Source organism: Elephantulus edwardii, unplaced genomic scaffold (assembly GCF_000299155.1).
Source record: "Elephantulus edwardii isolate Elephantulus edwardi_28Jun2011 unplaced genomic scaffold, EleEdw1.0 scaffold00006, whole genome shotgun sequence".
NCBI lineage: Eukaryota > Metazoa > Chordata > Mammalia > Macroscelidea > Macroscelididae > Elephantulus > Elephantulus edwardii.
Genome location: NW_006399756.1, coordinates 16652276 through 16663719, shown reverse-complemented (window position 1 = coordinate 16663719; position 11444 = coordinate 16652276). Strand labels below are relative to the sequence as shown.

Genomic DNA, 11444 nt, shown 5'->3' with positions numbered 1-11444 from the left:
GGATAGATAAGGAAGTAGGACATTGGAAAAAGTGTATAGAGAAAGTAATTCAGAAAAGATGGAACAGTAAGACAGAAATAATGCAGCTAACAAGTTGACACAGGGCCTATGTGAGAAACTTAAGGAGTAAATCTGTATAAATGACTGAATGGAAATCCAAGTTCTATGTCAACTCCTACAGAGATCACAGTAAAAAGACTAAACTCTAGCATATTTAACCATTGAGTTGTAGGCTTTTGGTGGAAAATAAAAGGTTAAAGACCTGACAGTACTCCTTGGAGGAAGAGCAGCCAGATGCCCCTCAAAGGCGAGGATGGTAAGACTTTGTATGATATGTTACCATGACATGTTATCAGGAGGGACCAGGCCTTGCAAGGCTTGGGAATTTGCTTGGGAAGATGCAGGGTCACAAAAGGAGAGGAAGACTTGGAGTGAGCTGGATAGGCACCATGGAGATTGTGAGGCCAATGCAAGATTAAGCAGAATTTCCTCTCTTCTAGTTAAAATTGCAGTGAGAAGGGTCGACTTGATAGCATCGAACCACTTTTCCTTTTACTGTTTCGAAAGCTCTTAAAAGGACTGGCAGTTGCTCTTTAATATGTATTGAGTGGGCTTATTAGAAAACATTTTCAACTTGGACTTTATACTCGTAGACTGAGGTATTTTCTTTTTTTACCATACCTTGTGTCATGTAGGCCAGATTTTTTTTTTAATTTTTTTTTTAGGCCAGATTTTTATATCTCAAAATGATTGCTGTGCAATAGTTTATGGGCTTTATCTGCTATGTAAATAATTGAAAGAAATCACCTGGACCTGAAGTTGTCTTTGTAATTAAAATTGGTTTTTAAATCAGAAGAACTATGAGAGATTATCCCACCCCAGCAATAAGAAAAAGTTCAACGGGCAGCAAACTGTACGTCCTGGCGAGATTGTGGAGAAGGATTGTAACTCTTAGTCACTGCTGGTGGAGTGTAAAATGGTAGAACCACTCTGGAAAGCAGTCTGGTGCTTTCTCAAAGAGTTGGAAATAGAAATAGCCTTTGGGTCAACAGTTCCACTACTGGGGATGTACCCTAACAAAACCAAAACTGTGACTCAAACAGATGTATGCACATTCATGTTTATTGTTGTGTTATTCGCAATAGCAAAGAGATGGAAGCAATCCAAATACCCATCAACAAATGCATGGGTACATACATTGTACATTCATAGAGTGGAATATTATGCAGCCTTGTAACATAGTGAACTCCTAAAATGTTATACAACATGGGGAACCTGGAGGACATTGTGCTCGGTAAAATATCAGTCACAAAAGGACGTATACTGAATAAAACTACGGTTAGAAAATGGGACTTGATGTGGAGGATTAGGAGGAGAATAGAACGAGTGGATAGATAGTGAATACTGCATTAGAAGAGCTGATGGGAAGAACTATCTGAAAGGAATATATATGATTAGACATTTTCAAACAACAATCTAGAACAAGAAGTGCTTTACAAAATGGACTAGGGGAGGGGGGCTTTGGAGGGGAGGGAAGAAAATGTGCAACAATGAATGGATAAAAATTTTTTAAAAGTTTATTTTCAGTACGCTTCTCTCCTTAGACTTCTCCAAGAATCACCTCACCTGTCAATATGATGTCAAGAAATAATTCAGAAGCATCTCTTTGTAAAATGGCAGAGCCGTTTAACTTTGAGAAAAATGAAAGCAAGCTTCCACTGCATGATTCGTTAAGAAGTCCAGGAGGACATCCTAACTTCAGGTTAAAAAGCCCAGAGAGTAGAAATAAAAAGAACAGTTTTTTGCTTTGTGGACAAACCAAGCCGTATCTGGCAAGTCAAGACGATACTTCCGTGCCTTCAAGCCCCGGTAGTCTCGATGGAGAAGGGGTTGGATCTAAAGGAGACAAGAAGACATTGCCAACAGGTGAGTGAGCACAGGAGGAAGGTGAAGCCTTACCTCCTGCTGCCGATGGGGTTTGGTGATAGCAAAAGTGTGTCTAACAGTGTGGTCCAGGGGCTCCTAAACGACAGGACAGCCCAGTGACCACAGAGACCACTTAACCACTGTTGACAAATAATAATTTAACCAGAAAAGTAGTATGTTAAGTGTCTTCTGTGCTCTTGGTAAATCACAGGAAGGATTCGCAGGGGGAGAAGAATCTGCGTTCCTGACTGTGACAGGCTCACTCTCTGATCTCCAGGAAATGCCTGATTTCCTGAATTGTCTGCTGATGACATTTTCCTCCATAAGATAACCAGACTAGGAATGTCGGACAGAAACCACTGGTTTTTGGATGTTGTAAGATGGGCTGTATTTTAAAGTTACAAGGGTGGGGGTTTTTGTGCGCTTTTTTCCTTCTCCCTATAAACTTGTTGCTGTGGGGTCAGTTCTGACTCGGAGCGATAAGGTAGGACAGAGAAGTGCCCCTCAGAGGCTCCCAGGCTGACGCCTTTAAGGAAGCTGACTGCTACTGGTCTTCCAAGGAGTGGCTAGTGGAGTGGAACTGCTGACCTTGGAGGTTGCAGCCTCGTGCTCAACCCCTGTGCACCAGGGCTGATTTATACGTAAAAATCCAGGACCCCAGTTTGAGTTTAGTTGAAGGCAATCTTTGATCGAGTTTCTGAGACTGTAAATCTTAAGGGGAGCGAGTTACCTTATCTTTCTTGAAGAGTGGCTGTTTGCTCAAACTTCCAGCCTACACTTAACCATCAGAGCTCCCTTTTAATGCATATGATCATAGATAATTGAGGACATTAATCAATTTTATTTGATTTTTTTTTAATTCCTTAATCCTAATTACAGGGTACACTTAGGGTATAGTGCATAGAAAGGTGTGCTGCTAAAACAAAGTGTCTCTTTGACTGTGGAAATGCACTGTGGATCTACAGGACAGAATGGTCTCCGACCATGCAGTTTACAGCCTCAGGAAGCCAGTGGTGGGCCGGCTTCATGTTGGGTCCAGCTCACTAGCATTGGGTTAACAAGTTAGTCCTAGTCGAGGGCCCTGCTTTAAGAATGGTCCTGGTAGAACATAGCCACTTGTTGTGGATCGGGAAAGAACTGCTTCCCTAATAATATTAAAAGACTCTGTGGGTTTTTTTCTGTGTTGAATTACAAGTCAAGCCAAACCAAGAACCATATAAACTACTAGTTTCAGCTCAGCTCAAAGCGGGACGCCAAACTGAGCCCACATTCTCTGACATTTTCACATTCTTTGACATTTTCACATGCTTATGGTTATTTGTTTTAAAAAAGATAAAGTGAAATTTTGCTTTAAAATACTTTTGATCAAGCGGTAAAAACTTATTAATTTTATTGAAATCTCAACTCTTGTTATGTGCAGTTGAGTAAGCATTGAGTCACAGCTGCCTTCCAGACAACTCTTCAGAGACTGTAAATTCCATGGGACCAAATTGCCCATCCTTCTCCTCTAGAACGTCTGGGGGATTTGAACTGTTGTCTTTGGGTTGGCCATGCAGCTCTTTACCCACTAGGCAGCCAGAGAGCTTCCTATACACTCCGGTATGGATAGACTTTAATAGTGAAAGTGATGGAATCACTTGGAGACAAGGATTCTGAATCTTCATCTGACATACTTACTTTGGACATGTTGCAAGGAGGGAACAGTCCTTGGAGAGGGAGGGACCTCATGCTTGGGAAGGTGGAGGGACAGCACATGAGGGGAAGACCCTCATTGAGATGGATTGATTAAATAACTGGGGTAATGGGATTAAGTATGTCAGAGACAGTAAGATTGGCACAGAATAGAAGAGGGTTTAGGGCTGTTGTGCGTATGGGTCTCTGTCAGTCGCAGGTGACTTGATGGCACATAACAACAGCAACAAGAAGTGATGGAATTGCAACAATGAATGAATGGAAACCCAAGATCTCTGTAAATGTTCATTAAAATTAATAAAATTTAATTTAAAAAAAAACAAGAAAAAGTGATGGAATGGGAGTTCCTTCTGCTGATCTCAGAAGTATGATAAAACCTTAAAGGGGAGAGAATGTGAGTGAGTGTGTGTGTGTGTGAGAGAGAGAGAAAGTAAGTGTGTGTGTGTGTGTGTGTGTGTGTGTGTGTGTGGTTAGCCATGCAGAATTGCTTACTTACCTGTGTTTCAAACGAATGATAAAAATTATGGTTATTTAGTTAGCCTGGGGTGGCAGGTAGGCATTTTCTTGAGGATGAACATTGTAAGCCTTTCATTTCAAGGGAAGGAGCTGAGCAGTGTTGTCAATGATAAAAATACGGGTTTTCAAACAAAATTAGAGATTCAGAAGACTTGTATCAACATTCTGATTTTGACACATCAGCATCCCAGCGACTAACACATGTGACTTTTTAAAATATATATAGTGAAATGTGCCAATGTTGGGAAGCTCTGTATAGCTCAGTGAACCCTCAGTTTTCCACTTAACAGTGCGAGATGTTGCATAGTCTTCCATGGGAAGAAATTAGTTCAAACGGCAAGATAGGCCAATAGGTTGAGTGTCCGAGTTCACTGGCTATTTTAGGTTACTCATTGCAACTAACCCTTAACGAAATTATGGCCTTTTGAGTTGTGGTGTTTGAGGTCAGGCATATGCCTACAGTTGTCTGAGGAGGCAAATATCCATGAAATAGCTTTTGGCTTTACATGTTTGTGTGAGGCCTCTGTCGGTAGATGCTCCTATCAGAGAAGCTTAACATGACAGATTGAATGCAAAAGCAGGTCCGTGACTCCAGCTGCATCCAGTTTAACTGGACTATTAGAACGACAGGAATGGACAGCCATACTGGTCTGTGGGTTTTTTTGTTGGTTGGCTCTGGAAAATAGAACTACGCTTTTTCATTAAAAATGTTATGGCAATATGTTTTATTAGTACATGAATAAGGTTCTTTTTTCCCCTTTGGATTTCTGGCCTTGTAATTACTAATAAAGTAATAGAAATAAAATGTCTTTGGGATTCTTGGTAGTTTTAAAGTGTCAGGAGGTCCGAAGTTCCCAACATTATGTTGGAGAACTGCTCCCTTAATGAGTGGAGGAAGGTTTTCAGGGTGGGAGCAGAGGTCAAAGCTGAATTCCAGCACAAGCCCATAATCCCATCAAGGGAAACAGTGCGATGCTCACTGGTGACGTTGATAGAAGGTTACAGCCATAATCCTTGAATAACTCTTAATTATAGTACTTTTTGATGTTGGCATTTGTGAAGAGTGTTGAATTTACCACAGGCATGTTCAAATCCATCTTGGAAGAGGTGCATGGGGGGGGGCTGCTCAGAGGCAAGGGTGGAAAGCCTTTGTGTCACATGCTTTGTGTCAGGAGGTACTACTTGTTGGGAGACTTAGAGGGTCAGTGAAGGAGAGGAAGACCTCGGCACGAGATGGAATGATACAATGATTTTAACAGTGGGCTTAAGTGAGGGAGGATGAGACAGCATTGGGCAAGATTTCAGTCTGTTGTACGTAGGGTTATTGTGAATCAGGATTGACTTGATGGCACCTAGCAGCAACAGCACTTTACATGTCTGGCAAGAAAAAAGACTTTTTTTTTCCCCCTCCTGAAAATTGTTTCTTTCGCCCAGGAAATTCACTGTCACCATTAAATGTTGGGAATAATTCACCAGCCAAAGATGGACTTGCTGTAAGTTCCCTGATTTGGTTTTAATTTATGTTTGAGTATATTTGGTTAAAAGATTTTAAGCATATCTTTAAATATATTTAATAACTTATCAATTTGCAAGTCTCTCTATCAGGATTTCGTGTCTTGTTCCTTTATAAAATAATGTTTTTAAAAAGTGTCTCTTTTTAGGCAATTACATACATATATGTATGTGTGTGTGTGTGTATATATTATAAAAGAGAGAGATGCCTTGCATCCTTTAAACATTTGAGCTAATGGTCACATCATGAAGAACCAGCATATAGGATCACAAGGATATTACCCCTAATATGAGGGGTGTTCAGAGCAAAATCTGGTAGGAGGGGGTGGTTTTGTGTTTTTTTTGGGTTTTTTGTGTATGTGTGTGTTTAAAATCAATCAATGCATGTTTATTGCTAGTTGCACTTGGGCCTTGGGTTTTGTTTATATAGTAGCAGTGTTTGAAGTTACTACCAAGTGTTGATAATGCTATTCTCCTTGCTCGATAGAAACCTAATAGTAATGTGATTCTGGCAAAGTCAAAAAAGGTGCACAAGCCACTTGGGAACTCCTTCTCTATAAACAGCCCGGCTCTCTTCAGCTCCTTGACCCCGCCTCTTCGGTCCACAACTTGCCATCGGTGTGGCCTTTTCGGTAAGTGTGTTGTGTTCAGAAAGCTTATGGATGATTTCTCTACAGTAACACTTGTTGTTATGTGAGTCGCTTGCGACACATAGTGACCATATGTACAGTAGCCCTAAACTCTGCTCTGTCCTGTGCCAATCACACTGTCTCTGATACACGCATCCCAATTACCTCAGTCCCTGAATCAGTCCACCTCGTAGAGGGCCTTCCCCTCCTGCGCTGTCCCTCCACCCTCCCAACCATGATGTCCTTCTCCAAGGACCGGTCCCTCCTTACAACATGCCCAAAATATGTTAGACGGAGCCTCAGAATCCTTGCCTCCAAGGAGCGGCCTCGTTTAACCCTTTCCAGGATGAATCTGTTTGATTTCCTAGCAGTCCTTGGTACCCTCAACACTCTTCTCCAGCACCAACCCAAAGGCATCCATTCTTTTTCTATCCTTTATAGTCACTGTCCAACTCTCTGATGCATAACAAGTGATTGCAAACACCATTCTTTTGTGTCGATATATTTACCGTTTCCGCCCCTGAATGCTATTGTGATACAATCACATCACACCACAATGTAAGATTATATGATTATACACCACTCTGTATCTGTTTTCATGTTTGTGAATTTGGGTTACGTCCAGCTTTTTTTTTTGGTCATTGTAAATAGCAACTACTAAACAACTTTGTACAGCTTCTTGTGTGTAGACATAGATGCCCTTGCTTTTTTCAGACTTAAAATTGCTAAGCCAAAGAATATGTTTAAATTGGTAAGAAGCCATTTTCCAAAGTAATTGTCCTGTCTTTATAGTCTCATTGGCAATTTTGGACAATTCTGATTGCTCCACATCTTTGCCAGCATTTGATGTTCTTTTCATTTGAGCCTTTTTGTAAGTATGTAGTGGTTTCTTCTTGTGATTTTCTTTTTCTAAATTTTTTTTTTTTGGTTTGCATATAGTCATTCTTTTAAAAAAATTATTTTTATTATTTTGTGTGTGTTTGTGTGTGTTTGTGTGTGTACTGTCAAATTGGATCTGACAAGTACAGGAGGAGATTGTCCCTCCTTGTCCAGCAGAGCATCTGGTGGATTCGAATCACACACCTCTGGGATTGCAGTGCAGCTTCTTGCCACTAGGCCACCAGAGCTCCCTTGGTTTGCATGTAGCCATTCTTATGCGTCCTGTTTCCTATATGTACTTTGTGTTTTAAACAATTAACATGTTTCCTTCATGGACATTGTTTTATAAAAACCACATGTATACATATTCTATATAATCAATTCTATATAATTAAATATTTGGACTAGTGCACTGATGACCTCCTGGGTTACCGTCTGTAGGCTCGCTGAGGTGTTCGCAGTGCAAGCAGACGTACTACTGCTCCACGGCGTGCCAGAAGAGAGACTGGTCAGCACACAGCATCGTGTGCAAACCTGTGCAGCAGAGGTCAGTGTAGGGTTGAAGGGGCAATGTTTGGGATTTTTAAATATAAGAAAATGTATGATACAGGATCAAGTCTAGTTAAGCAAGTCCTGAACTTACATAGAAGCTTTACTTTTTAAAAATTATTACTCAAGCACAACAAAGTACCAGTCTGAAGCAGACAGTTTAAAAAGGTTAAGAGTTGTGGTGAATATAATTTTACTCCAAAAAAACTTGAGCCTCCCGGTTACTGAGTCTCTCTGGGCTCACGACAAACAAGCATCAGCTCAGCACCTTCAAGTCAGAATGGACGCATCCCTGATCCTCCTGCAGGTTTTCAGAGACAGTAGATCTCTCGTGGGTGATTGCCTGTCTTTTCTCCTGCAGAGCAGTCAGTGGACTTGAACAGCTGGTCTTTGGGTTGGCAGCACAGCTCCTTAACCACGAGGCCATCAGAGCTCCCTAACCACAGAGGCTAGAGTTTACACCACATCTCAGAGTGAAAGATTTAAGTGTAGAAGGATTATTACACTACATAATTTAGTGCACCACATATTTTGCCTTTTTAACGGTTCAAGCTTTAGAATGCCTTCTTTTTAATCGTAGGCTTGCAAAGTGCATCTCTAATGTTCCCGGGTGCGTTTTGGTTTTAAATACTTGAGTGTGGCTGGCGTAGCATTTAACAGTTTACAAAACAGCTTCACTTGGATATTCTCATTTGATGTTCGAAACTGTGTCATGCATTTTCATTGGACAGATGAGAAAGTGGAGACTTGGGAAGGAAACTTGGAAATTGTAGCATGAGGTATTTTTGAAAGGATATCTGTGCATAGGGTCTCCCACTGCTTGGGCAACCAGCATTGAAATGGTTGACTTTTAACATTGTTACTTGGATTTTCTCTGAAAGTAACTATTGTGCTCTTTCTGGATTCTAGTCATGGGAAGTGTACTGTAATTATTGTTAATCATCCTTAGACATTATTGACTCAGTTAGTATAAATAGTATAAACAACTTTTTTCTAGTTTCCACAAACCTGAAGGCAATACTTCACCATTTGAAACCAAGAACATGGAAGTGAAAAATGAGGTATGGTATATTTACTCATTTTCTTTGAGGTAAAATTTTAATGAGTCCTCTTTGTTGAACTAAAAATAAGTTAAGCGAAATAAAATATTGAAGACGGATTTCTGCATTTCACCAGTGGTTATTTAAAAACAAATGTTTCCTGCTGAACGAATCTGTCCACCGTGGTGATCCTATGTGGTGTTGATTTTTTTTTGTTTGTTTTTGTTGGTTTGGTTTTTTTGTGTGTGTGTCTTTGAGTATTCTTTGTTTTCAGTCTTTTTTGGAAAGCATTTGCAGTGTCTGTGTCTCAGTGTAAAACCCCAGAGACTACTTACCGGGTCCTTTCTTGGTGCTTCTGGTGTGTACCAGTTCTCATGTCCTGTGTTCTAGACCCAAGTAGGGCCCACTTTCCTCTCCCCTAAGGAGGGTTTTTTTCTGTTAATATCTATTTTCTTCTTCAATTAGGTAATTATATGTGCTAAATAGTTTATCATGTGAAAACATCTCTTGGACTGTATATTCTGTCTGAGTCATAGTTTAAGGCTTTGCTAGCTGCTCCTCCACCCAAGAATCCATCCTCTTTTAAAATACTCATTCTTACAGAGATTAACAGGTATGTGTTTGAAAGACTAGACCCCTGCTTTGTGTAAGCTCCGCGTCAGCGCCGCCGTCCCAGCCTGGTTGTGGCTGCGTGCACTGCCTGAAGCTGGGGGGTTTTAAAGGCTGACAGGCATTCACTGCTCCTGTGTTCTTTTACTCAAGCCAGGTGACTTGAGCCCCACTTCCAGCAAAGAGTGGCCACCATCTCATTGAAACATGTACTGATAAAGAATTCCCTCTTTCTTCTCCACCCCCCTTCCCCCCAACTAGAGTGATTATCCACTTGGAGTTCCTAAAGAAATAACCCAGTGCCCTGAGAAAATAATGTTTTCTGATTTGAGAAGTCTGCAGCTCAAGAAAGCTATGGAAATAAAGGTACTTGTTTAATCCCCTTTAGAAATCCTGAGAACTAATTTTTTTAAAATTTTATTATTTTTGTGTGTGCGTGTACCGTCAAATCAGATCTGACTGGTACAGGAGGAAATTGTCCCTCCTTCCCCGGCAGAGCATCTGGTGGATTCAAACCGTGCTCCTCTGGGATTGTAGTTGCAGCTCCTTGCCACTAGGCCACCAGAGCTCCCCCGAGAACTAATCTTTACATTGAGTGTGGCATATGTAAGGTAGCTTCCATGTATGGCTAAGTGTCTGAAGCACTTTTTGTGTCTAGGTTTTAAAGCTTTGAGAGAATCACCTTTGTTTGAATTCTCAGTGAGTTAACCATGTCTTTCCTGTCTTTAAAAAGGGCACAGTGACTGAGTTCAAACACCCAGGTGACTTTTACGTGCAGTTGTATTCTTCGGAGGTTTTAGAATATATGAACCAACTTTGTACCAGCTTGAAGGAAACGTACGCAAATCTGCTTGAAGAAGATTACATTCCTGTCAAGGGGGAAGTTTGTGTTGCCAAGTACTCTGTTGACCAGGTAGTTCCTAATGGAATGAATTACTTATTTTCCCCCCCATTTACTTGAGTTACATCAGCTCATCAGCAACAGCACTTTTAATGATGCATTGCTTTAAGTGGCTTAAACCCAGCCCTCGGTGTCCCATGCTGTGTTTGGCTACAGCCCACCTCCACTGCCACTGTCCCCCCCCCGCCCCAGCTCGGCCCTCTCCAGCATTGTTTTTGCATAGGCTCATCAATGGCAGATTGCAAACTGATGCTTAGCACTTGTATTTGTTGGTGTCATTGAGGCTTTAATGTGTGCCAGAAGCTCCTAGTCTAGCATCGTTTAGGGGTAGGAGTGCTTCATAAAGTGCCTTGAGCAGGGAAGGGGTTGGGAAGATGGCATAGGATCAGACAAGGTTTGGACCTGTTGTACATGGGATCGTTGTGAGGAGTAGTTGTCTTAGACACCTAACAGTGATGACAGACTATTGAAGGGATTTCTTAACAAGAATCTTGGGAAACTTGGTTGCGTCTTAGTTGAATTTTCGCCTGTTGTGTAGGTTGGGTAAGGGTTGTGCAGTCCTGTTGTGAAGCAGTGTATTGTTCCTTTTCGCCTTTAGACCTGGAACAGAGTCGTCATACAGGATGTCGACCTGATGCAGAAGAAGGCGCAAGTCCGATATATCGATTATGGAAATGAAGAGATGATCCCAGTGAACAGACTTTACCAACTAAACAGAAACATTGACTTGTTCCCTCCTTGTGTGAGTTTCTTTCTCTTTCTCAGTTCCTAGCGGGTACCGCAGAGGGGTTTCCTTTAAAATGTTTTGATGGATTTAATATGATGTGCTCGGCTCTCATTCCTGTGGAAAGTCCTTGTGCTGTAACTTTGGGTGTATGAACACTCACTGGTATTCTTGGCTCCCTTTTCATTCACTTTATTTAGCTCAGTTCTGTTGCAGGTGGAAATCATTAGAATTTTTTTTTATTGTTATTTTTTATGTGTGTACTGTCAAATCGGATCTGACTGGTACAGGAGGAGATGGTCCCTCCTTCTTCAGCAGAGCGTCTGGTGGATTTGAACCATGCACCTCTGGGATTGCAGTGCAGCTTCTTATAGAATTTTGAGGCACATCTTACTAAGCTGCCAGTGGGGAAAAAACATCCGTTTCTGTGTTTATGCCATTATTCTGAAATGACTTGGACTCATACA

General features: G+C 41.2%; 1 protein-coding gene across 1 annotated transcript in view; it reads left to right on the top strand.

Annotated features, from left to right (window-relative positions):
• Positions 1–1673: 1673 nt before the first annotated feature.
• TDRD1 (tudor domain containing 1) overlaps positions 1674–11444 on the top strand; it is a 46696-nt gene continuing 36925 nt past the window's right edge. Inside the window, exons 1-8 of the mRNA XM_006880163.1 lie at positions 1674–1926; positions 5569–5627; positions 6134–6278; positions 7596–7701; positions 8701–8764; positions 9614–9718; positions 10086–10265; positions 10852–10995. Coding sequence (XP_006880225.1) covers positions 1674–1926; positions 5569–5627; positions 6134–6278; positions 7596–7701; positions 8701–8764; positions 9614–9718; positions 10086–10265; positions 10852–10995 — 1056 coding nt within the window. The remainder of the gene's footprint in view (positions 1927–5568; positions 5628–6133; positions 6279–7595; positions 7702–8700; positions 8765–9613; positions 9719–10085; positions 10266–10851; positions 10996–11444) is intronic.